Below are 27,829 nucleotides of genomic sequence, written 5' to 3' on the forward strand. Positions count from 1 at the left end.
TTTTTTTTTTTTTTTTTTTTTTTTTTTTGAGACGGAGTCTCGCTCTGCCGCCCAGGCTGGAGTGCAGTGGCCGGATCTCTGCTCACTGCAAGCTCCGCCTCCCGGGTTCACGCCATTCTCCTGCCTCAGCCTTCCGAGTAGCTGGGACTACAGGCGCCCGCCACCGCGCCCGGCTAGTTTTTTTTTTTTTTTTGTATTTTTTAGTAGAGACGGGGTTTCACCATGTTAGCCAGGATGGTCTCGATCTCCTGACCTCGTGATCCGCCCGTCTCGGCCTCCCAAAGTGCTGGGATTACAGGCTTGAGCCACCGACATTTCCATTTTGTACATTTGGGTCTTCCTTTCCGGAGGTGATTTAACTGGAGTCATGGTATTTGTCTTTCCCACCAGACTGTGTTCTCCTCGAAAGGAAGGCCTTTTCATTCCTTTATCCTTTGTGCCTGGCATAGAGTATGACTCAATAAATATATAAATATGTGAACTCAGGAAAGATTCCAGTCTCTCTGTACCTCAGTTTTTTTGTCTGTGAAATGGTGGGTTTGGACTAGGTGACCTTTGAGATCTTTTGCAGCTTTGAAAGACTTGGATCCCAGAGTTTTATTTTGGCCATGTTTCTTATAACTCTCATCAGGTACTCAGTAAATACTAGTGAATGACTGAATGAATGAATGAATGAAGATATAATTCTTCTTCTCCTTCTTTTTTTTTTTTCTGAGACGGAGTCTCTCTGTTGTCCAGGCTGGAGTGCGGTGGCGCGACCTTGGCTCACTGCAACCTCTGCCTCCTGGGTTCAAGTGATTCTCCTTCCTCAGCCTCCTGAGTAGCTGGGACTACAGGTGCGTGCCACCACGCCTGGCTATTTTTTTGTATTTTTAGTACAGACAGGGTTTCACCGTGTTAGCCAGGATAGTCTCCATCTCCTGACCTCGTGATCCGCCCGCCTTGGCCTCCCAAAGTGCTGGGATTATAGGTGTGAGATTATAGGCGTAAGCCACCACGCCTGGCCTATAATTATTCTTAATAATCTGTGCTCATAATTAACATTGGGATGACAGAATTAAAAATGGTGATGGGGAAGGAGTAGACAAAAGGGCTTATATATAACCTCTTATTCCATCACCTTTGACTTTGGAATTCAGTCAAAACCTCATGCTGTGGCAGATACCCTGGCAGATTCCCATTTAAATTCCCATTCCAATACCTGCCACCCCCAGCTCACCCTTGCTTTTTTTTCAGGTCACTTTTTTTTTTTTTTTTTAAAAAGAGACGGAGTCTTGCTCTGTTGCCCAGGCTGGAATGCAGTCGTGCGATCTTGGCTCACTGCAAGCTCCGCCACCTGGGTTCACACCATTCTCTTGCCTCAGCCTCCCGAGTAGCTGGGACTACAGGTGCCCGCCACCACGCCCGGCTAATTTTTTTTTTGTATTTTTAGTAGAAACGGGGTTTCACTGTGTTAGCCAGGATGGTCTCGATCTCCTGACCTCGTGATCCACTGCCTCGGCCTCCCAAAGTGCTGGGATTACAGGCGTGAGCCACTGGGCCTGGCCTTTTTCAGGTCACTTTTTTATTATGGCTTAATAACACATCTACTTCCAGAAGGAATTTAATATGTCAGTCGATCAGTAAGGGGGTTAGGAGAAGAGGGGAAGGAAAGATGAAGATGAAGAGGAATGTTTTAATTCTTTGAGTGCAAGGACTATTTTTCTCATCTTTGTACGTTCCTCAGTGCCTTGCGCAGTGCTTGGCACATAGTCCATATCAATATATTTATTGAGTAAATAAGAATGCTTGTAGGTGTGGATTCTGTCAAGGATAAAGGGAATGTTGACTAAATCGCAAAGTGTGACTGGCATGCGTACTATTTGACCATATCAGTATTTGTTTTTAAACTGCCTATGAAATATTTTCATTGAATTCATTTAGATTAATGCCAGATTGGTCCTTACCAATGAGTCATCGGCACTGCTTTCTGCTCCCATAGCTCCCTGTACAGATTTCCGTCAGCACTTACCATATCGTATTGTCTCTTCCATTAGGCAGGGAACTCCTTGAGGGGACTGCACCTTATCATTTTTTTCATCATTGTATTTTCAGCACCTAATCTTGCACAGTGGCTAGCATAGAGTAGTTATTCAAATATTTTTGGAACTTGAATTTTTATTTTTTATTTTTTCGAGACAGAGTCTCGCTCTGTTTGCCCAGGCTGGAGTGCTATCTTGGCTCACTGCAACCTCCGCCTCCTGGGTTCAAGTGATTCCTGCCTCAGCTTCTAGAGTAGCTGGGATTACAGACACTGCCACCACGCCCAGCTAATTTTTGTGTTGGAAAATGAATCTTAAATCTAGTCCATCCACCCATGTTGAACATCCCCAGAAAATGGACACCAGTGTGTATGTGAACCCGTCTAATGATAGCGAGCTAATCATTCCATGGTCAGACTATTGCTTCTTTGAATGCCTCTGTCGGAGTGTCCCTCAGATTGGATTAGATTCTTATTTCTGTATTGCTTCAACTTTTTAGTCCTCGTCATACTTTGTCCCAGATTCTGCTTCTTTGCATCTCTGACTTGCCATGGCACAAACACTGCCAGAGAATGCCTCTGGGGGATGTAGGCCCCAGTACTCCTGGCTTTATTTGGTCTGAAATCTTACTCAATGGAAGGCAATCCAATATAATCCATCTTGTGTCATTTCTCATCTCTATGTTATTTGTGTTTTCCCTTGAAGTCATTTGTTACCTTTATTCCTCAGAGAAAAATTTGTAGGTGAACATAAACTCATTAGTTCCCTCTAAAGTGCAACTTTCCCAAGAGGATGCTGGATCATGGCCATGGGGTTTTTGGCCCCAGGCAGCTAGCGAGAGACTGGAGAAAGGGGAGGCAGAGAGCATAACCCCTGCCAAGGTTTCTGTTCATTTTGTCCTCCTTTTTCATAGGGTGTTATCAGTAACTCAATGCATTCTGTTACTTAGAAGCCTCATGTGACATTTTACTCCCTGTTGCCCATAGGATTGAGCCTAATTACCTCTGAGCTTGTCATTTAGTGCCCTGCAAAAAGTCTTTTCTCCTATTTTAATGATAACAGGAATAGCTAACTTTTTTAGTGCATACTATGTGCCAGGCAGTAAAGTAAGCATTTCACAAGTGTAATCTCTTAATTCTTTTTTTTTTTCTTTTGAGACAGAGTTTTGCTCTTGTTGCCCAGGCTGGAGTGCAGTGGTGGATCTCTGCTCACCACAACCTCCGCCTCCTGGGTTCAAGTGATTCTTCTGCCTCAGCCTCCTGAGTGGCTGGGATTACAGACATGCGTCCCCATGCCTGGCTGATTTTGTGTTTTTAGTAGAGATGGAGTTTCTCCATGTTGGTCAGACTGGTCTCGAACTCCCGACCTCAGGTGATCCGCCCGCTTCGGCCTCCCAAAGTGCTGGGATTACAGGCATGAGCTACTGCTCCTGGCCTTAATTCTTTTAAAAAACCTTTTATTTGAATTTATTTTATCCTGAATTTATTCTCCTACCGTACGTTTTTGTTTGATCCATTTCTTCTGGGATCTTTTTTTTCTGTGCAACCACCTCTTTTGGTTAAGTAATGATTTTCTCCTTTTTGGTAGGATCATCTCAGTGTGGCAGGGGAGCTCATGTATAGATTAATTTGGTCTTGAGCTCTGTAAATATGGCAGTGCATCTTGGGTGCTTCATGCACCTGGATATGTTCGATGACCAGATAATCTATTAATACATCTTAACTCTTTATTTTAACCTTTGAGATGGAGTCTCGCTCTTTCGCCCAGGCTGGAGTGCAATGGTGCGATCTCGGCTCACTGCAACCTTTGCCTCCCGAGTTCAAGCGATTTTCCCACCTCAGCCTCCCCAGTAGCTGGGATTACAGGCACCCGCCACCATGCCTGGCTAATGTTTGTATTTTTGTAGGATGGAGTTTCACCATGTTGGCCAGGCTGATCTTGAACTCCTGACCTCAGGCGGTCTGCCCACCTTGGCCTCCCAAAGTGCTGGGATTACAGGTGTGAGCCACTGCACCTAGCTCATCTAAACTGTTAAGTTCAGCATTACTCTGCATTTTTCAGTGTGTGCAGCAAAAACTCACTCTTTTTGGGCCATGAACCCTGTGCCCAGCCTCACTGTTTGACTTAGGCACACTTACTGATGCCACATTGCTTCTATAAAGTGACATCTTTCAGATACTTTGTGGCTTTTTGGATTTGCATCGCCCCCCCAACTTCCCTCCACCCCCATGGCCTGGGCAGTTTCTTGCGTCTCCTTATATGAAGATTTTCATGTCTTGATTTGCATGATTTTGTGGGATGTTCTGGGTCAAATTAATAGGCAACCATTTTCACAGCTCATCTTAGGCTGCTTACTGGAAGAGGAAGAGTTAATTCTGTTTTAATACTGTTATGATCTTAATTTTCCAGATGAGAAAAACTGAGACACAGAAAAGTAATTTATTCAGGGTCACATAGCTTATAAGTGGAGGTGGTATTTGAACCTGGTGATATAACCTCATGTCTTCATGTTATAATGTACACTATTGCTGGTATACACTATGACATGGATTCACTATTTTCAAAAGTCACTATATATTTATTGTGCACTTAATTATGCCAGGTACTCTTTTTAGTCTTGGGAATTAATAAATGGATAAAGAGACTATCTCTGCTCTAAAGAGGTTATGGTCTAGTTGGGAGAGGAACCCATCAAGTGATAATGACAATATAGTATGATGAGTAGAGTTTTAAATTATGTACAAGATACCACAGGTGTGCAGAAGGAGGAGTACTTAAGTCTATTTGGGAGCATTAAAGAAGACTTCCGATAGGGTATGGCATTTAGGCTGATTCTTAAAAGTTTACCTTGTGGATAGGAGGCCTCTTTAGGCCAAGGTAAAAGCACATGTATAAAGGAATAAAGGCATGAAATCTCTATCCTTAAGTATATGATTCCTCACTAATGACATATTTACTGATAACTGCATGCTTTGTGCAAGTCACTGTGTTAGGAATTTGGATTGAGAGAAAGCCATGTTTCTTGTATTTAGAGAATTTACAGTCTAGTTAGAAAAGTAAGACTTGTAGTCCAGTTGGAAAGATAGTGGCCATAATTTTAAAATAGGAAGTACTAAATGTTTTTTTCTAGTAGAAAGAAACAAAGTATTATAGGTGAAGTAAGTCCCTCTCATTGGTATGGCTAGGGAAGACTTCGTGGAGTTCGGCCTTCCTGGATGATTTGAATTTCATTAGAGCATTAGGAATGAACGCTCGAGGTAAATGTTGAGAAATGAGGATGTATTTGTGATTAGCAAGTAAGAGAAGAGTAAGAGCTAAATTAGAAAAGGTAGGTTGGGGCCAACATGAGGTTGATTTTTGAATGCCAGACTGAGGAGTTTGGATACATTTATTCATTCCTTCAGTCACCAATTATTGAGTGCTGATATATGCTAGATACTGTGCTGGGGACACAAAGATGAAAACTCTCTCAGGAGATTAATAGTCTCATGAGGTAAACCAGACATGGGAACAGATGATTGTAGTATAGTGTCAGCATGTGTTAAGTACTGTGCTGACACAAAAGAGGGAGTGATTAACTCTGCTTCAGGAATCCTTGAAGACTTAATGGAGAAGATGTTTGAGTTTGTTCTTGAGGATTAAGTTTGAGTTCAATAGATAGTCAAAATCAGTGAGGTAAGGAAGAGTGAGTGGTCCAGCAAAATGAAAAGATATGCAAGGCTTGGAGACATTAAACAGCGTGGAATATTCTAGAAACTATACGAAGTTCTGTATGACTGGAATTTAGGTTAAACATAAGGGGATAGCAGTGAGTGACTGTGCTAAAAAGCCTGGGCTGTAGAGAGCCACTGAAGAGTCTTGAGCAGAGGAGTAACATGTTAGATCTGTGTCTCAATGACCAAGTCTAGTTGAAGTTTGGAAGTTACTTTTGGAGGGATCAGGTTGGAAAAAGGAGAATAAATCAGTTAGGAGATATTGCAGTACTTGAGGAGCGAGATAATGGGGACCTGAGCTTGAGCAAAGACAATAGGGTGGAGAAAAGTGAGCAGCTATAAAAGTGTTAAATAGCAGTGCTTTCACTTATTTGTGTTTTGCCCTTTATTTATCTCCCTAATTCATTCACTCATGTATTCAGTAAACATTTATTAAGTTTGTGGTCTGTATTAATTATTCATTATTTCCTTCTTCAAATACTTGTGACTTCAGTGTCAAACATTTTTCTAGGTCCCGGTAATTCAGCAGTGAACAAGACAACCAAGGTCCTTGCTCATATTAGGTTTAGTTTCTAACGTGGTAAAGCAGATAACAAATAAACAGGATAACTCCAGATGGTAACAAGTGCTTTGAGAAAAGTAACATAATGTGATAAAGATGACTGGAAGAGAAGGGCTACTTTAAATAGGGTGGGTATGGAAAGCCTCGGAGGAAATGCTATTTGAACCAAGACCTGAATGGTGAAGACCTAGCAATTTCCAGATGTGGAAGCACATATGTTTCAGGTGAAGGTTCTAAGTACAAATTAATGGGAATGAGCAAGGTATGTCCTGGGACCAAAAAGAATGCCAGTGCGAGGCCGGGCGCGGTGGCTCAAGCCTGTGATCCCAGCACTTTGGGAGGCCGAGACGGGCGGATCACGAGGTCAGGAGATCGAGACCATCCTGGCTAATACGGTGAAACCCCGTCTCTACTAAAAAATACAAAAATCTAGCCGGGCGAGGTGGCAGGCGCCTGTAATCCCAGCTACTCGGAGGCTGAGGCAGGAGAAAGGCGTAAACCCGGGAGGCGGAGCTTGCAGTGAGCTGAGATCCGGCCACTGCACTCCAGCCTGGGCGACAGAGCGAGACTGTGTCTTAAAAAAAAACAAAAAAAACAAAAAAACACAAAAAACTAGCCGGGCAACGAGGCGGGCGCCTGTAGTCCCAGCTACTTGGGAGGCTGAGGCAGGAGAAAGGCGTAAACCCAGGAGGCGGAGCCTGCAGTGAGCTGAGATCCTGCCACTGCATTCCAGCCTGGGCGACAGAGCCAGATTCCATCTCAAAAAAAAAAAAAAAAAAAAAAAAAAAAGGAATGCCAGTGCGACAGATCATAGTTAGCAAAGGGAAAATGGTGTTGTATGAGGTCAGGGAGTCTGGCAAGGTCAGATTTATAAGGCCTTGTAGCTGCTGCAGTACATGTTGAATTTTGTTGAGAGTATAATGAGAAGACTTTGATTGGGTTTCAAAATGGGAGTGATGTGAGCTGATTTACATTTTTAAAAAGATCTTTCTGGCTGCTTTGAGAAGAATGGATTGTAGGAGGTGACTCAATGAGAGGGTTAGGAGGTTATTGTAATAGTCCAGATGGGAGATGATAGTGTTTCAGAGTTGAGGGTGTGTGTGTTAGTCCTTTTGGGCTGCTATAGTGAAATACCTTAGACTGGGTAATTTATAAACAGCAGAAATTTGGCCGGGCACAGTGGCAAGGCTGTAATCCCAGCACTTTGGGAGGCTGAGGCGGGCGGATTACTTGAGACCAGAAGTTTGAGACTAGCCTGGCCAACATGTTGGAACCCTGTTTCTATTAAAAATACAAAAAAATTAGCTGGGCATGGTAGCAGGCACTGGTAATCCCTGCTACTCAGGAGGCTGAGGCAGGAGAATCACTTGAACCTGGGGGGCGGAGGTTGCAGTGAGCCAAGATCATGCCACTGCACTCCAGCAAGACTCTGTCTGAAAAAAAAGAAAAAAGAAAAAAAAAAAAATATATATATATATATATGTACACATACACAGAAAAATATATCACAGTTCTGGAGGCTGGGAAGTCTAAAGTCAAAGTTCTAGCAGATTTGATGTCTGGCAAGGGCTCTGTGCTTCAAAGGGGGCTCCTTGTTGCTATGTCCTCACATGGCAGAAGGGACACATAGCCTCCCTAAAGCCACTTTTGTAAGGGCACTAATCCCATTCATGAGGTCTCCACCTTCACGACCTAATCACCTCCTAAAGGTTCCCTCCACCTCTGAATACTATTGCATTGGAGATTAGATTTCAACATATGAATTTTGGGGAACACAAACATTCAAACCATAGCAGGGATAGCAGAGATGATGGAGAAAAGTGGATAAATTTAGAATATGTTTTGAAATAGAGCCTACAGGACTTGCTGGTGGATTGGATATGTAATGTAAGGGAAAGAAAATAATCAAGCTTGACTTTTATATTTTTTGGAATTTTTTGCTTTGACTTAAATAAATGGCATCACCATGGTACCATTTAATGTTAATTAGGTACCATTTAGTGTTAATTAGGACGTTTGGACATTGTTCTGGTACTCTGAAGATCTGGCTTTTTATCTTAGCTCTGCTATGCAGTTGTTATCTGTGACATGTCAATAGATAATGCTGTCAGCTTTAAAATAATAATGAAGTCATTTGTTCTGCCAGCCTCATGTGTGTGTTGGGAGAATCCTGTTCACTTGTTTATTGATTGGTCACACACTGAGAATTTACCAAGGTACTACATTAGATGTGAAAGATAACAAAGACACAGGCCTTGCTCTCAGGCTCTCATGATGTAGTACAAAAGTTAGTAAACAGATGTAATAATTGCTATAATACGAAGAAGCAGAGATTTCAGGGAGCACCAGAAATGGCAGGCAAGGGATCAGAAAAGGTATCCCTAGAAGTGATACCATAGCTGAGTGTGAAAGTGACTAGAAATTAACCAGCTAAAGAAAGACTAGAAGAGCCCTCTAGGCAGGAGGAGCAGCATGTGCAAGGTGGGAGGTGAGAAAGGGAATGGCACCTTCAGGGAACTGTATGCAGTTTAGTATTACTGGAACCTCAGAGTAGAAGGTGGGGAGTAATGATAAAGTAGGGAGACTGGAAAGGGAGGCAGATGTGATGACACATAAGGCCTTATATGCTGTGCTGAGGAGTTTGGATTTTTTATCTGTAGCTGATGATTAGCTATAGAAGAGCTTTAAGAATTTAGGTTGGCCAGGCGCAGTAGCTCATGTCTGTAATCCTAGCACTTTGGGAGGCTGAGGTGGCAGGATCACTTGAGGTCAGGAGTTCCAGACCAGCTTGGGCAACATGATGAAACCCCGTCTCTACTAAAAATACAAAAAATTAGCCAGGCATAGTGCTGTGCACCTGTAATCCCAGCCACCTGGGAGACTGAGGCAGGAGAATGACTTGAAGCTGGGAGGTGGAGGTTGCAGTGAGCCGAGATTGTGCCAGTGCACTCCTGCCTGGGCAAAAGAGCGAGACTCCGTCTCAAAAAAAAGGAACTTAGGTGAATGACATGGATCAGATGTGCATTATAGAAAGATCATTCTTGGGGCAGAAATGGAGGAGGGATTAAGGGACAGGAAAAATTTGCCTTAATCTCGGCAAGTAGGGCTTCCAGATTTATCTAATTCTAAAATGCACATGATTTCTGATGTATTATATATACTGCAGAAGAGCATATGTTAAGTCCCAAAGGAGCTGGGAGCAGAGGAAGGTAAAACTGGAAAGACAGCTAGGGGTCAGGTCATGGCCTTGTGTGGTCCTGAGAGCTCACTCTCAGTGCTCCCGTGGAGGGCATTGTGTAGTCTACTAAGGAGTTCTTACTTTCACAGACAGCATTAGGACACCAGAAGATTTGAACTTGGGTGACACAGTGACTCATGAAGTACATGAGGTTGAAGAACCTGGATTAAGTTTGTAGATTGAGTAATAGGAAGGAAGGAAAAGATAGTAGATATATTTCTTATCCCACTGACCTAGGCCTTCTGATACTACCAGCCGTGAACTTTGGTTTTCCCTTCTCCCTAAAGCTTCCTTCAGTCCTAGCTGTATGCTATGTTAAGTTTGGAAAGTATTTACTGCTGGCTATTAAAGATCAAATAGGATTATGTTAGTATTTCTCTTACAAGGAAGAGTCACTTTTTTTTTTTTTTTTTTGACAGGGTCTCATTCTGTCACCCAGGCTGGAGTTCAGTGGTGTGATCATGGCTCACTGTAGTCTGAACCTCCTGGGCTCAAGTGATCCTCCTGCCTCAGCCTCCTGAGTAGCTGGGACTACAGGTGTGTGCCACTACACCTGGCTAATTTTTAAATTTTTTGTAGAGATGGAGTCTTGCTATGTTACCCAGGCAGATCTCCCAACTCCTGGCCTCAAGTGATCCTCCTGCCTCGGCCTCCCAAAGTGTTGAGATTACAGGCATGAGCCACCATGCCTGGCCAAGATTCACTTTTATTTATTTATTTTTAAGATTTTTAATTTTTTTCACATGGCCACTGTGTCAAAAGGAGTCACTTTTAAACTTAGCAGCCATTGGCTGTTTCAGATGGGTTTCCCAGTTCCTCTGGATTCTTCTGCAATATCATCCCTACTGTTTGTTCAAGAGAGAGTTACTCAGTGTCTGAGTATTTTCCAAGCATTTGCTTTGTGTCTAGTACTAAGTGTGAAGGGGATGCTGAACAAGTAAGCCATTTACCCTTGCTTCCAAAGCAGTTAATATTATTTAACATGTCTGTCATTTATTGAACACATACCGTATACCAGATTACGAGCTAGTTCTCTGAAATACAAAGAATGAGACTCAAAAGATCCTTGAACGATTTCAGATCCACTAGGATGGCTAAATGGGAAAAACTGTTTGCAAATCATATATTAATAAGATATTTGTCTATAGAACATATAAAGAGCTTTTACAACTCATCAATAAAAAAAAAAAACCTAGTAAAAAATGGGCAAAAGGCCAGGTCCAGTGACTTAAACCTGTAATTCCAGCACTTTGGGAGGCTGTGGAGGGTGGATCGCTTGAACCCGGGAGTTCAAGACCAGCTTGGGCAACACAGGGAGACCCCGTCTCCCCTGAAAATAAAATATAGCCAGACATGGTGGCTCGTTTCTGTAGTCCCTGCTACTTGGGAGGCTGAGGTGGCAGTATCACTTGAGCCCAGAAGGTCGAGGCTGCAGTGAGCTATGTTTGTGCCACTGCACTCCAGCCTGGGAGTAAGACTCTGTCTTTAAAAAAAAAGAAAGAAAGAAAAATTCACACAGAAACTTATACACAAGAGTTGATAGGAACGTTACTCACAATAGCCCCAAAGTAGAAACAACCTAAATGTCCATCAACTGATGAAAGGATAAATAAAATTGTCTGGCTATACAATGGAATAGTATTTAGTAAGAAAAGGAGTGAACTCCTGATAACTGCTATAACATGGGTGATGGGTGATCCTTGAAAACTTTTTTTTTTTTTTTTGAGACGGAGTCTTCCTCTGTTGCCCAGGTTGGAGTGCAGTGGCGCGATCTCGGCTCACTGCAAGTTCTGCCTCCCAGGTTCATGCCATTCTCCTGCCTCAGCCTCCCGAGTAGCTGGGACTACAGGCGCCTGTCACCACGCCTGGCTAATTATTTGTATTTTTAGTAGAGACGGGGTTTCACCGTGTTAGCCAGGATGGTCCCGATCTCCTGACCTCATGATCTGCCCGCCTTGGCCTCCCAAAGTGTTGGGATTACAAGCGTGAGCCACCGTGCCTGGCCGAAAACATTTTGATAAGTGAAGGAAGACAGTCACAAAAGATCACACGCTCAATAAATGAATTTATTTATTTTTGAGATAAGGTCTTGCTGTGTTGTCCAGGCTGGTCTGTAACTCCTGACTCACACGATTTTCCCCCTCACCCTCCACAGAGTAGCTGGGTTTACAGGCATATGCTATCACACTCAGCTGCTGCATGAATTCGTTTGTATGAAAGGTCCAAAAAAGGCAAATATATAGCAGTATAAAAGAAATTAATGGTTACCAGGGTTTGGGGGTGGGAATGAGGAGTTAGTAAATGAGCATGAGGTTTTTTTTTGTTGCTCTGTGTTTTTTTGTTTGTTTGTTTTATGATGGAAATGATTTAAAATAAGATGGTTGCATCTTATTTTATTTTATCTATCATCATGTTTTTGGAGAGAGTCTCCCTCTGTTACCCAGGCTAGAGTGCAGTGGTGCCGTCTCAGCTCACTGCAGCCTCTGCCTCCTGGGTACAAGTGGTTCTCCTGCTTCAGCCTCCTGAGTAGCTGGGATTACAGGTGCTCGCCACCACGTCTGGCTCTTTTTTTTTTTTTTTTTTTTTTGAGACAGTCTCGCTCTGTCACCTAGGCTGGAGTGCAATTGTGTGATCTCGGCTTGCTGCAACTTCCGCTTCCTGGGTTCAAGCGATTCTCCTGCCTCAGCCTCCCTAATAGCAGGGATTACAGGCGTGCGCCACCACACCTGGCTAACTTTTGTATTTTTAGTAGAGACAGGGTTTCACCATGTTGCCCAGAGTGGTCTCAACCTCCTGACCTCAGGTGACCTGCCTGTCTGGCCTCCCAAAGTGTTAGGATTACAGATGTGAGCCACTGTGCCTGGCTGGTTGCATCTTATTTTAAATATACTAAAAGTAATTGAATTTCTCACTTAAAATGGATGATATGGCTAAGCATGGTGGCTCACACCTGTAATCCAATCACTTTGGGAGTCTGGTGCCGGAGGATCACTTGAACCCAGAAGTTTTAGACCAGCCTGGGCAAACATATTGAGACCCCATCTCTACAGAAAATGGAAAAATTACCTTGGCATGGTGGCATGTGCCTATAGTCCTAGCTACTCAGGAGGCTGAGGCAGGAGGATCCCTTGAGCCCAGGAGGTTGAGACTGCAGTGAGGTATGATCAAGCCACTGTACTACAACCTGAGTGACAAAGTAAAAGTAAGACCTGTCTCAAAAAAAAAAAAAAAAAAATATGGCAGTGAAAGAGTGAAGGTGAAGGGAGAATTCTAGAGAGAAAAGACGGCAGCAGCCAAAGAAAGCACTGAGGGATGAAAGAGATAGATGGTTTAGTGTGGCTGGAATATAAGCCATTTGGTGGAGAGTGGTGAAATAAGATAGCTGGGTGGGCCATATTATGAAGTCCCTTGTGTGTCCTACTAAGGAGTTGAACTTTAACCCCAAGGCAATAGAAAGTCATTAAAGTTTCTCAAAGTAGTAGGATGATGCAGTCAGGTGTGTGTCTAATAAAGATCACTGTGTCTGCTCCTGTGTCATGAATCTGGGCTGGCAAGGTTAGAGTCGAGGAGATCATTTTGGAGGCCACTGCAATTGTTAGAGAAAGAGCAAGGGATAAAGTCTGAACTAAGGCACTATGGCAATGAAAAACTCAAGGGAGATTTTATAGATGTTTAGATATGATCAGCACATGAACCGTCCAGGCTGGAAAGGCCTGAGGAGTTTATAGGATAGTTCTGTTCTGAAGGATTCTGGAGGAAATGACACCTGGATTGGATCTTTAGAGATGGGTAAAATGTTTGGGTATATGGAAAACTGCAGTGCATATAGGAAAGAGAGAGAGAGGAGGACCAGGTAAGGAGGAAGCCAGACTGAAAAATAGGAATTTGATGGGATAGCAATTGAAGAACCAAAGAAGCAAACTTAGGTGCTCCCAAATTTGAAAAGTTTAATTTAAAAAGCCTTTTGGCCAGGTGCAGTGGCTCATGCCTGTAATGCCAGCACTTTGAGAGGCTGAGGCGGTTGGATCACTTGAGGTCAGAAGTTTGAGACCAGTCTTGTCAACATGGTGAAACCCTATCTTTACTAAAAATACAAAAATTAGCCTGGTGTGGTGGTGTGCACTTGTAGCCCCAGCTACTTGGGAGGCTGAGGCACGAGAACCGCTTGAACCTGGAAGGTGGAGGTTGGAGTGACCCGAGATTGCGCCACTGTACCCCAGCCTGGGCAACAGAGTGAAACTGTCTCAAAAAACAAAAACAAAAACTTACCAACTCAACTGCCCTGGAGGATGTGCTTTCTGATGATGGTAGGAGGGGTGGGAGTGAAGGGCAGGCAGCAGCTGCAGCAGCCACATCTGCTGTTACAGCCAACATCTACTTTCACTTTACTGCCCAAAGTGTGCCACCCTTGTCAGGCTAAGCATATCCAGTGTCTGCATGATCTCCAGCTGATTTATGACTTTGGTGGCCTGAAAGATGAGGTTTCCACTTCAACTTACTAGCCTTGAATTCTTGGCAAAGCTAAGGAGTTGGGGAAGAATGTGAATGAGAGGAGAATGGGGAGCTACAAATGTGGTAGCCTGTGAACCTTTGGACTTCACTTGTTATCTTAATCACACAGAAGACCACAGTATCTGAACCCCACCAGATAGAGACAGTCAGCCTGGTTGTGCTGAACCTACCAGGTTCATGAGCTAGCTAATCTTTTTCTCTGGGGCTTACACAGCATTTTGTGTATATGTCAAAAGTTATCCTTATCATATTATATTATGTTTAATAGTCTGTCTCTCCCTACTTCTTGGACTGTGAATACATCAAGGGCAAAGGTTGGGCTTATTCCTCTCTAATGTTTTGTGAAAGAATGAAGTCTCAGCTGGGCATGGTGGTTCACGCCTGTAATCCTAGCACTTTGGGAGGCTGGGGTGAGCGGGTCACTTGAGCCCAGGAGTTCAAGAGCAGCCTGGACAACATGTGGAGACCCCGTATCTGCAAAAAATTTAAGAATTAGTTAAGAATTAGCTGGGTGTCGTGGTGCATGCCTATAGTCCCAGCTACTCAGGAAACTGAGGCGGGAGGATTGCTTGTGCCTGGAAAGTCGACACTGCAGTGATCTATGATCGCACTACTGCACTCCAGCTTGGGCGACAGAGTGAGATCCTGTCTCAAAAAAACAAAAACAGGCCAGGCATGGTGGCTAACGCTTGTAATCCCAACACTTTGGGAGGCCCAGGCAGGCAGATCACTTGAAGTCAGGAGTTCAAGACCAGCCTGGCCAACATGGTGAAAACCCCATCTCTACTAAAACTACAAAAATTAGCTGAGTGTGGTGGTGTGTGTCTATAATCCCAGCTACTTGGGAGGCTAAGGGAGGAGAATCGCTTGAACCCAGGAGGCCAAGATCGTGCCACTGCACTCTAGCCTGGGCGACAGAGTAAGACTTCATCTTAAAACACACATACACGGCCGGGCGCGGTGGCTCACATCTGTAATCCCAGCACTTTGGGAGGCCGAGGTGGGTGGATCACGAGGTCAGGAGTTCAAGACCAGCCTGGCCAAGATGGTGAAACCCCATCTCTACTGAAAAAAAATACAAAAAATTATCCGGGCGTGGTGGCACGCACCTGTAATCCCAACTATTCTGAAGGATGAGGCAGAGAATTGCTTAAACCTGGGAGGCAGAGGTTGCAGTGAGCCAAGATTGCATCAGTGCACTCCATCCTGGGTGCAGAGCAAGACTCCGTCTCAAAAACAAAACACAGCAACACATATGCACACACAAAACACAGACCAAAAAACCCAAAAACCACGAAAAAAGAATTCTCTTTTGTGTAGTTGATCAGTCTTCAATATAGAAGGATCAGCTGAGTTGTGTGAAATGCTAGGTTGCTTAGCCAAAGAGGTAGAGGATTGGGTTTCAGAGTTTAGGGTCCTTTACAGTTAGCAGATGCTTGAAGCCAGGGTGGGAGGTCATCCTCTGAGTGATGGACATTTTTGGTGTATGCATATGGTAGTCGCTTGGTAGATTTTTATTGATATAGCTGGGCATGGTGGCTCACGCCTGTAATCCCAGCACTTTGGGAGGCCGAGGTTGGTGGATCACTTATGTCAGGAGTTTGAGACTGGCCTGGCCAACAGGTTGAAACCCTGTCTCTACTAAAAATACAAAAATTAGCCAGTCGTGATAGCTTGCACCTGTAATCCCAGCTACTGGGGAGGCTGAGGCAGGAGAATCGCTTGAACCCGGGAGGTGGAGGTTGCAGTGAGCAGAGATTGTGCCATTGCACAAGAGCAAAACTCCGTCTCAAAAAAAAAAAAAAATGCAGTAATGAAAGTCATCTAAGCCAACTCTCTCATTTTATAAATGAGGAAACTGAGGTGTAGAGAGGGGTACCCTATCCATTGACATACAGCAAGTAAAGACCTGTGCCAAATTAGGATGTACATTGTTTTTTTCTTCACTGAGAAGGGTAGTTTGTTGCCCTGAACCAATTTTTTGGGGTGAAAAGTGGGAGTGAGATACAACCCAGGCCCCTGCAGACGGTAGTCCTCTGTAGTCCCAGCTGCATCGGAGGCTGGGGTGGGAGAATTGCTTGAACCCAGGGATCTGAGGCTCTAATGTACAATGATCATGCCTGTGAATAGCCACTTTACTCCAGGCTGGGCACCATAGTAAGACCCTGTCTCTTTAAAAAAAAAACAACAAAAAAAAACATGGATAAAGGCTATGAATAGACTTTTTCTCCAAAGAAGATACACAAATGACCAAAGAGCACATGAAAATAAGTTCAACATTATTTAGCTATCAGGGAAATGGAAAATCAAAACCACATTGAGATACCATTTCATACTCCCTGGATGCTTTAATCAGAAAGAGATTATAAGTACTGGGAAGGATATGGAGAAATTGGAACCCTCACACACTGCTGGTAGGACTATAAAATGGTACAGCTGCTGTGGAAAACAGTTTGCTAGTTGCTTAAAAGGTTAAGCAGAGACTTACCATATAATCCAGCAATTCTACTTCTAGGTATACACTCAAGAGAAATGCAAACATATATTCACACAAAAATTTAAAGATGGATGTTCATAGTAGCATTATTTATAATAGCAAAAAAGTAGAAACAAAGCCAACATTCATCAGCTGATGAATGGATAAATAATGTGATGTTTATACAATGGAATATTCTGTGGCAATACAAAGGAATGAACTACAGTACATGCTACAAAGTGGATGAACCTTGAAAGAATTATGCAAAGTGAAAAGAAGCCAGTCACAAAACACCATATATTTATGATCCCATTTATATGAATTGTCTAGAATAGGCAAATCTATAGATAGAGACAGAAAGTAAATTAGTGGTTGCCTTGGGCTGCAGGGAGAAGGGAGTGACTGCTAACTGGCTCATGATTTTATTTTGAGGTGACAAAAATGTTCTCAACTTAGATAGTGGTGATAGTGGCACAACTTTGTGAATATACTAAAAATCTCTGAATAGTACACTTAATTTTAAAAAATTTTAAATTGACAATTTATATATTTGTGTAAGTTTGTGGAATACAGAGTGATGTTATAATTTATAAATACATGGCCAGGCTCGGTGGCTCACATCTGTAATCCCAGCACTTTGGGAGGCTGAGGCGGGCAGATCACTTGAGGTCAGAAGTTTAAGACCAGCCTGGCCAACATGGTGAAACCCTGTCTCTACTAAAAATACAAAAATTAGCTGGGTGTGGTGGCATATACCTGTAATCCCAGCTACTCAGGAGGCTGAGGCGAGAGAATCACTTGAGCCTGGAAGGCAGATGTTGCAGTGAGCTGAGATTGCGCCGCTGCACTCTAGCTGGGTCAATAGAGCGAGACTCTTGTCTCGGGAAAAAAAAAAAAAAAAAAATTATAAATACAATGTGGAATAATTAAATCAAGCTAGTAACATATCGATCATCTCAAATACTTAACATTTTTTGTGGTGACTACACTTAAAAATTCACTCTCAGCAATTTTGAAATATACAATATTCTGTTATGAACAGTATTACCCATGCTGTACAATAGAACTCAAAGAAAAAAAAAATTCCTCTTGTCTGAGATTTTGTACAGAATAGTACATTTTATTTATTTTTTTAGAGATAGGGTCTTGTGCTGTCACCCAGACTGGAGTGCATTGCTGTGATCAGGGCTCACTGCAGCCTCAAACTCCTGGGCTTAAGCCATCCTCCTGCCTTAGCCTCCCAAGTAGCTGGGACTACAGGCACATGCCACCACGCCTGGCTAATTTATTTATTTATTTTTTGTGGAGATGGGTTCTCGCTGTGTTGCCCGGGCTGGTCTCAAATTCCTGGCCTCAAGAGATCCTCTGCCTCAGACTCCCAAAGTGCTGGGATTACAGGCATGAGCCACCATGCCCAACCTCAGAGTAGCACACTTTAAATGGATGAATTTTATGGTATGTGAGTTAGATCTTTGTAAAGTTGTTAAATAAAGAGTCAAGTGTACAGATGCATATGGCTGTAGATGCAATTTTTGAATGTGAGTGCTGGGATGTAGTAGCAGTGCTTCTCAAACTTTAATGTACATATGAATTACTTCAGTATTTTATTAAAATTCAGATTCTGACTCAGGAGGTCTGAGATGGAGTCTGCGATTTTCTGTTTCTTAACAAGCTCTCAGGGTACTCTTGGTGCTAGGCCGTAGACCACACTTAGCAAGGCAGTAGAAGATGTTTCTTCAATAAATGTGGTCTGTCTAAAGAGCCTTCTAGAGACCAGAAGGATTTGGCCAGAGTTTTGCAGTAAGGCAGAATGTGGTTTGGTTAAAGAAAGGGCCTTAAGGAACAAAATGAGCAGCCTGCCTACAGATGCAGAGATCATAGAGTTTATGATATTTTGGGGGGACAGGAGACCTGTTTGTGGGCATACATTAGTGAATCGCTGAGTCTTTTGCACCTAAAAAAAATGTAGCAGTCAACTTCTCATCATTTTCCATCTTTGCAAAATTTTCTCTTGCTCTCTGCCTAGCATTTATTTTTGGTTTAACGTCTTTCAAATCTGGGCATGACTGGGGACCTTGTGAGATCCTAGTTGGGAGTGATTGGCTAGCATTAAGAAGCTGTAGGTCTTAGGAGTTAGATAAGGGCTCATGGATCTGTAAGTACCCTTACCTTGAGAGCCTTACCTAATTAGCCACCTGAGCTTTGGACAAGGTGCCTTCAGACTGGGTTAGTGCTTGGCCCCAAATGAATAAACTCCTTAATGAGAGAGCAAGTAAAGATGTCTTTCCAGATGGTACAGGTTAATTATAGCCATAGTTTATACCTTCCCTTATTTTTTTTACTTGAGCCAGAAGACTGGTTTGGATGTAACTTAAATAACCTTTTTTGGTCAGGAGGCAAATATTAAAGCCAGATCATGTCTTACTCTTAACATTTATAGTACTCCATGAAGTGCTAATGATCCTCTAAGCCTCAAGTCTAGTCTCAGCCTTAGTGCTTGCCCTTCTAAGCTGCTTTCCCTGAGGCTCTGACAGCATTGCTGTCCTCTGCTTCACCAACATTCAATTATCTCTATCCTCTTCTAGTAGTTTTAAAATATGTCCACTTTCCCAGGAGGAAAGGCAGTGAAATCACTTGATCACCTTAAATATACTTTATTCACAGCTCTATAATGAAGTCAGAAGTCTTATTTCTCTATTTTCTAGATGGAGAAACTAAGCCATAGATAGTAGCATGCTTGGTCCATTATGTCAAAGAGAGGCACCTTCATGCCTGGCCCAGTATTCCAGATTTTCCTAGTTTCCCCCTCATTGGATTTGCTTCCTTGAACAGGTAGTTGCTTTGTTTTGTTACATAGTTTTTAACATGATTTCCCTAGTGTCAGATGAATACTCCTTTCCCAGATGCTTGTTAGTTATTTTTCAAGTGTTTGTTTACTCTATACAATTTAAGCATCTGCAGGTGAAGTGCTGGTTTGTCAGCATACTTGCTTCCCTTAATAAAGAGAATTTTCTTCAATTCCACAAGTACTCATTGAGTACTTAATATGTGCTCAGCTCTGTGCTATTCTCCTTGAAAGACATAAATCAGTATAAAGTGTGTTTTGGCTCTGAGGGAACTAATAGGTTCATGGGATGGAAGCAAATAAACATATACAGGGCCAGGACGAGGGTGAGGGAAACAAGGTGCTGGGGTATAAACTTTAGAGAGCCATTCACTCTTAAGGTCATGCAAGTGCAGGATGGGTACCTGAGAGTGTGTGCTTCCTTAAATTTTGAGCCCCAGGTCTCTTGCTTGCCCTATCCTGGTGCTAGAGACAAGCAGTTAGACCACTTAGAAAGGATGTCTAAGACAACATGAGACTGAATGACTAACATAGAACAGTACTTCTCAAATTTAATGTACATATTGATCACCTGGAGTTCTTTTTTTTTTTTTTTTTTAGACGGAGTCTCGCTCTGTCGCCCAGGCTGGAGTGCAGTGGCCGGATCTCAGCTCACTGCAAGCTCCGCCTCCCGGGTTCACGCCATTCTCCGGCCTCAGCCTCCCGAGTAGCTGGGACTACAGGCGCCCGCCACCTCGCCCGGCTAGTTTTTTGTATTTCTTAATAGAGACGGGGTTTCACCGTGTTAGCCAGGATGGTCTCGATCTCCTGACCTCGTGATCCGCCCGTCTCGGCCTCTCAAAGTGCTGGGATTACAGGCTTGAGCCACCGCGCCCGGCCCTGGAGTTCTTATTAAAAGGCAGATTGTGATTCAGTGGGTCTGGAGTGGTACCTGAGATGTTATGTTTCTATCAAGCACCCAGATGATACTGGTACTGCCAGTCCATGGGCCACACTTTGAGTAAAAAAGAGAAATATCCATGCTGGAGAAAGGCGGAGGACCAAATTCCCTAGGCTAGGGAATCAGGAAAGTTGCAGTTGGAGCTGGGTTCTTAAAGGATAACTAGGATGTGGATAACCAACAACAACAACAACAATGAAAAATAGGGAAGGGCATTATAAGCAGTGGGAAGGGTATGCAAAGGCCCAGAGACAGAAATGGGTCCCACATGTCTTGGGACAATGAATAGACAGGCTTGGTAAGATGCAGGTCCAAATTGGAGAAGAAGAAGAAAAGAGTTTTGACATGTAGCTTGAAACCTGTGCGTGGATTGTTATCTAGAAGTGTGATTCATAATTGCCTGCTCAGGTACCTCCTATGTGTCCTCTCATAGTATCTGACCTCTATTCTTCTGGGAGATGAAGACCTGAGTCAGGGCACCTGAATAAATTCTGTGAGGCAGTGTGGATAGGAAAAGGAAGGAGGGATGTTGACTTCATTACCCAGATTGGTTAGGCAAAGTCCTGGTAAATTTATTTTTTGACTTAGCTGGGAGATGTAGAAGCTGGAAAGCCTGCCTTCAATAGTGATGGGCATTTCCAGTACACATACATAAAGGATGCCTGGTAAATATGTGCTTATTTGACTCAGTAGTAGAATGGAGTTCTACCTGTGTTATTATTTCAAATGTTCAACTTACGGTACTTTCCTGAAGTTATCAGAACAGTGAGTAAGAGGACCTTGAACATCTTAAGTACTAAAGGAATGGTTGTTGATTGATTTGAGTATTTCTAAGGCCTTGTCTCTCTTCTGTAGACCAGATCAAAGAACATTTTCAGCTCAATTCAGTATAAGAAGGCATTGAGTGACTTATGTACTGAGTACTTGGGTATGCTTGTGTATGACTGCAAGGAGGTAGAAGACTTGAGCCCTAAACTCAAAGAATATAGTATTACTCTAGAGCAGTGGTTTTCAATTAGGGGGATGCTATGGTGATGTACAGGACACCTTCCTCAACAGAGAATGAACCACCCCAAAATATCAGTAGTGCCACGGTTGAAAAACAAACTCTGAAAAGATAAGACTACCAAATAGAACCAGAACTTTGAGGTTGGATGGCTAGTGATATTATTAGTTGATAGCAGCAGGGCAAGAACTAAGTTCAGTTTGCCCGGGTCCAGTGTAGCCTAGTGGCTACCATAGGGCCATTTAGAGTCATAGGGTGTTATATTTAACTCTGTCTCCCACTAATCCTGATTGATACTTTTTGCTGTAGCTGCACTCAATTGCTTGTGTACTATGCAATTTTATTCCTTCCTGTCTATGTTAGTCCTTTTGCCTAGAACGTATTTCTCTTATTTCTTCTGGATAATCCACATCTCCTCCATAAAGCCTTCCCTAGTCTAAAACACCCCAGTTTGGGTTAAAAGATTAAAAGGCAAGGCACCTCTTTATTCTATAGCTAGTCTTTATTATGTAATAGATAAGTTTTCTGTTTATGTCTCTCTTTCTCACTAGGCTGTGAGCATCTTTGGAGTTAAGGATTCTTGTCTTCTTCTGCCCTTATTGCCTAGCACAGACGTGCAACACATTCAGTAATAGACATGAGCCAAACTAGGTGGTTAAAGAAGGGAGAGATCAGTGTGAAATAGAATGGTTGGTAAGGCTTCATAGAGATACTAAGACTTGAAGCTTCTCTAATTCCTTGAAGATACTGATAAATGTGTGAGCACCTTATATTGGCAGGCACAGTTTTAAGACAGTAACGGATTTTTCTGGTGGTGTCTTTCTACAGGTTGATATGTCAGATCTCTCTCCAGAGGAGCAATGGAGGTAAGTGTGGCGGTTCGGGCCTTGCAGTCTAGGAAGTGCAGGTTAACCCAGCTAATTGAGTGATACGTCTACCCATTTTGCTTTTCTGTCAGTAGGAGGCAGTGGCTCATGACCTGTAGGACTGGACTTTTGGGATCTCTCTAAGTACCTGGGTTGTTCTCTTAGTCTTGAATGTGTAAGTAGATGATTGGACCAAATCATCTATCTGGGTTTCAATACCATTTCTACAATTTACTAGGTATGTGATTTTTGAGCAAGTTACTTTACTTCTCACAACCTTACTTTGCCCCATTTGTAAAATGAGGATCATAACAATATCTATACCTCATAGAGTTGTGAGGATTAATATATGTGAAATTCTTAGAAGAGTGCCTGGCATGTGGTAAGCTTCCAGTAAGTGTTAACTGCTTCGAAGATGATTATCATTAACATCATCATCATTATCCATGATACAGGATGGGGAGCTCTGGTTAAGAAAATGGGAGATGTATCTTCTGTTCTCAACTCTGCAACTAACTTGTTTTGTAAATAGAATGAGTCAACATATATCTTATAATGATTTCTCATCAGTAAAAGGGTTTCAGAGTGCCTGCCCCGTGAACTTCACAAGGTGACTAACCAGTGAGGTGATATCAACCGTAGAATGTAGTAGAAAAAACCTATTGATTTTATTTAGATTTAACATAGAATGGCAAAAATACCTGTTCACATGACAAACCCAGTGTGATTTTAGGTGATTTTAAGCTCAGTATGCACCAGTTGTGTACCTCAGCTACCAAAATATTCTGAATAATTTAGAAGATGTTTGTAGAAATATACTATCTGCTGTAAGAGAGGTGGCAGTGCCACTGTGGTCTGCTCTGCTGAGGTAAAAAATATTTTGTTCTAAGCATGGCATATTATTAAAAAGATCTTTAACTGGATCATGTGTAGAAGACAACCCGGATTAATAGTCTTCATATCATGTGATAGGAATAGTGATTAAAAGATCTAGAACTGTTAGCCTCAAAGGGCACAGGAAAATAGTGGTAGGATAAGGATAGTTTTGTTTTGTTTAAATAACATCATGATAAATCTTTGAAGGGGTAGCATTGGGAAAGAAGAGCCCATATGCCCTTTGTTGTTATGGAGTGTGGGATTAGGTCTAATGGACTGAAGCTATAAGAAGATAGATTTTTTTTGTCTCATTGTCAGAAATGTCTTTAATACTCAAGGTATATTGAGAGGTAATGAGCTTTCTGTCCCTAAAGCATTGGCATTTTATTCATTTATAAGCAAATATTAGTACCTGCCCAGGTGTGGTAGCTCCCACCTGTAATCCCAGCACTTTGGGAGGCCAAGGTAGAAGGATCCCTTGAACCCAGCAGTTCGAGGCTGCAGTTCGTCCAGCCTGGATGACAGAGCGAGACTCTCTCAAAAAAAAAAAAGAATATATATATATGTACCTACAATGTGCCAGACACTGCTGGTTCTAAAATAGATTACCTTAAAAGGCATGTGTTCCCAGCCAGTGGAAGTATTCAAGCAAAGATTGCAAAAATGATTTTTGCATTGGGTGGGGACTTGAACTGGATGACTTCTCTGGTCTTTTCTAGATCTTTCTTTGACTTCATTTTGTGCATATCCTTTCACGTATATGTTGTCTGAGAACAAGAAACTTATCTCTTGCTATCTTTATAACTCCTCATAGCCCTTAGGTGTTTTTAAGTGTACTCTAACCTCTTAGCCTACTCTCACAGCAACTCTTGAGGCAGGCAGAAAAAATATGGACTCCTTTTGACAGATGAAGAAATTGTGATGTACAGATATGAGGTTAATTGGCCATGGCCATATAGGTGGGTGTGAATCTAAGTTTCCAACTCCGAATCCTATTATCTTTCTGTCAGATTCTCCCACCCAGGGTAAAGTTTTATATCAGATGAACCCTTAGGTGCTGAGGCTTACCGACTGGCCTTTTTTTTCCCACTCTGCCCACCAAGTTTTCCCCCCTTACATTTTGTTACGAAAAACTTTAAATACGTAGAAGAGTTGAAAGACTTGTACAGTGAACACCTTTATACTTAACTACCTGGGTTCTACACTTAACTTTTTGTTATATTTGCTTTATTGTTTATCTATAATTCATCCTTCCAGGTTATTTTTGCTGTTAATGTTTCACTGCCCATGGAACTTCCATGAAGATACCATTTATGTTGTCGTTTTCCTCCCTCCTAAATATCCTGGTGTAATGGGAATTGTATAAAAGCTTATGACTCAAGTTACATTTGTATTTGATTTTATTATTTATTTAAAATTTCCCACACTATCTGATGTATTTGATTTTCTCTCTAATTCTTCTCTTCTATTTCTTTTTTTTTTTTTTTGAGACAGAGTCTCATTCTGTCGCCTAGGGTGGAGTGCAGTGTTGCAATCTCGGCTGACTGCAACCTCCACCTCCCAGGTTCAAGCGATTCTCTTGCCTCAGCCTCCTGAGTAGCTGGGATCACAGGCATGCGCCACCACACCCGGCTAATTTTTGTATTTTTGGTAGAGATGGGGTTTTGCCATGTTGGCCAGGATCATCGCGACCTCCTGACCTCAAGTGATCCTCCGGCCTCAGCCTCTCAAAGTGCTGGGATTACAGGTGTGAGCCACCGCACCCGGCCTCTAATTCCTTCCTCATCCCTCTCCTTTGGATGACTGTGACCCAGAGTGGTAGTAGTGACTGTTCTTAGAGCAAGTTTTCAGCCAGTGTTGGCCGAGGGAATCACTTGCCGCCAGTCTTTAAGACCAGAGAATGCCAGCTTTAGATTAATAACATGTTTCTAGCTGTACTCCCCAATTACTAAACTTCCTTGAACCTTTGAGGAGGCTGTTTACCTGTGGATACTGATGGTAAAGTCACTGTTGGATTAGTATAAAGGTGAAGCAGTCCAGATTTTTTAGGCTTTAACTAGTCTTAAGGATTTCTGACCCTGGCAGAGAGGATAGAATGAATAAAGCAAGACTTTAATCCTGGAATCAGCATACCTTTGCAGTGTTACTCCTTTACTGCTGTCATAAATATCAGTGACTGAGAGTATGAGACTTTATGGCTATAACCTCTTTGGGTTACTTTCTCGTTCCAGCGTCAGGTTGAAATAGGCTTGAAATAGGCAATGATGCGGGTTTCTCCTGGGACCTCCTTCATGTTACGGGAAAGATGTCAGCTGTTTCTGCCATGGGGGCAGGCAGCAGACCACTTAGCTCTAATTCCAATATCTAGGCTTGGTTGCTGGGGTCCGTAGAGCCTGTATTTTATCTCCACATGCCTGTCTGTTAGGGTGTGTGTCCTAGCCCCTAATTTGTGTGGTACCCTGTGGCTATGAAGCAGGGAATGTGTTCTGAGCTTTGTACTGGTGGGATATCCCTGGAAAGCACTGTCCCTTTATCACTACAGCATCCCTGACTTGATTCACCCCATGTGTTTGGCTTTCAGGGTCGAGCATGCACGCATGCATGCCAAGCACCGTGGCCACGAAGCTATGCATGCTGAAATGGTCCTCATCCTCATCGCTACCTTGGTGGTGGCCCAGCTGCTCCTGGTGCAGTGGAAACAGAGGCACCCACGCTCCTACAATGTAAGCCACTTTCCTTCTTCTTTGTCAGTCATCAAGAGACCCTTCCTAAGTATTCTAGGGCCCAGCCTAACCCAGGCCACATGGAGGCAGAGAAAGACAATAACAATGAACTTTATGTATGAATGATGAATAGTGTATTGGAGAGTGTGTGTGTCTAAGGGTCAGGTGATTCAGAGGGTGAAAAGGATAGAACATAAGACTACGTTCATAGGCAGAAAAGACAGGTCTTCCCTTCGAAACATTGTGGGACAGATTCATGAAGGAGATAATCATCAGAAACTATTCAATTGGAGAGAGCAAAGATCACTTGACTGGGAAAACTAAGCCTCTCATGAATCTTACAGGATCTAGATTACACTAATCTAAATTATTTTTAAAAAGGGCCCGGTGTGATGGCTCATGTTTGTAATCCTAGTACTTTGGGAGACTGAGGTGAGCAGATGGCTTCAGCTCAGGAGTTCAAGACTAGCCTGGGCAACATGCCAAAACCCTGTATCTACAAAAAATACAGAAATTAGCCGAGCATGGTAGCCTGCGCCTGTAGTCTCAGCTGGGGAAGCTGAGAGGTGGGAAGATTCCTTGAGCCTGGGAGGTCAAGGCTGCAGTGAGTTGTGATCGTGCCATTGCACTTCAGCCTGGGAGACAGAGCAAGACCTTGTCTCAAAAAAAAAAAAGAGAAAAAGAAAAAACAGTAATGGGTGAAATGGGGGTGGGGGGAATGACATACAGAAAACAAAATAGCAAAATGACAGAAGTTAATTCTTCCTTATCAGTAATCACTTTAAATATAAATGGATTAAATTCTTCCATTAGAAGTCAGAGATTGGCAGATTGGTTTTAAAAATCCCCTCATTTATCGATATGCTGTCTATAGTAAATTCACTTTAGGTGGAAAGACACAAGCCAGGAGTGGTGGCACACACCTGTAATCTCACCTATTGGGGAGGCTGAGGTGGGAGAATTGCTTGAGCCAGGCGGTGCAGTAAACTCATAAATGAGTGAAAGCCCCCTTGGCATTTCTGGGCTTATATGTAGAAATATTTTAAATTATATAATTTTGGCTAATCTGCAATATTTTTACAACCTATTCTGAAGAAAGTGAGTATGCATATATGCAGTATTACTGCAGTAATTTTCAATAAGAACTTTTTCCTTAAGTGTGGGATCCTTTCTTTAAACATTATCTTAAGGAAAAACTCAATCTGGAAAACAGTTAAGAGGCTGCTCTGCTTGATATGAGGTTTGGGTAACCCTAACACCCTTGCTTCCCCCTCTGAAATCTCTAGGACTCATCATAGCACTGTTAGAAAACCACTGATGTGTTATTCACTAGTTAATTCTTTTTTTTTTTTTTTTTTTTTGAGACGGAGTCTCGCTCTGTAGCCCAGGCTGGAGTGCAGTGGCCGGATCTCAGCTCACTGCAAGCTCCGCCTCCCGGGTTCACGCCATTCTCCGGCCTCAGCCTCCCGAGTAGCTGGGACTACAGGCGCTGCCACCTTGCCCGGCTATTTTTTGTATTTCTTAGTAGAGATGGGGTTTCACCGTGTTAGCCAGGATGGTCTCGATCTCCTGACCTCGTGATCCGCCCATCTCGGCCTCCCAAAGTGCTGGGATTACAGGCTTGAGCCACCGCGCCCGGCCTCACTAGTTAATTCTTAACAGGAAATGTGTCTGTGACTTAATGAGGCCTGTTGTACTGGGAATGTGCAGTTTTCTCATTACTGCCACATCCTGTAAACATAATGCTAAATTTTATTGGTGAGAGGATATGCTAACATGATAGCACATCTTACACTGAGAAACTTAAACTCATATCTTTAGAAAATAAGAAATCTACCTAGGAGTGGAATTGCTAAGTCATGTGATAACTCTGTGTTTAATGTTTTGAGGAACTGCCGAACTGTTTTCCACAGAAGCTGTATAATTTTCCATTCTAACCTAAAGTGGATTGGGTTTTTCATTCCTCCACATTCTCATCAAGACTTCTGGCTGGGCGCGGTGGCTCACGCCTGTAATCCCAGCACTTTGGGAGGCCGAGACGGGCGGATCAC

General features: G+C 42.8%; 1 protein-coding gene across 3 annotated transcripts in view; it reads left to right on the top strand.

Annotated features, from left to right (window-relative positions):
• RNF121 (ring finger protein 121) overlaps nucleotides 1-27,829 on the top strand; it is a 69,210-nt gene that overhangs the window by 5,584 nt on the left and 35,797 nt on the right. For 2 of the 3 annotated variants that reach the window (XM_025356905.1, XM_025356906.1), the window contains exon 2: nucleotides 25,637-25,778. In XM_025356905.1, coding sequence (XP_025212690.1) covers nucleotides 25,637-25,778 — 142 coding nt within the window. Of the gene's footprint in view, nucleotides 1-22,141; nucleotides 22,180-25,636; nucleotides 25,779-27,829 lie in introns of all 3 variants that reach the window. The other variant, XM_025356904.1, reaches the window with a different exon arrangement.

Source organism: Theropithecus gelada, chromosome 14 (genome assembly GCF_003255815.1).
Source record: "Theropithecus gelada isolate Dixy chromosome 14, Tgel_1.0, whole genome shotgun sequence".
NCBI classification, from domain to species: domain Eukaryota; kingdom Metazoa; phylum Chordata; class Mammalia; order Primates; family Cercopithecidae; genus Theropithecus; species Theropithecus gelada.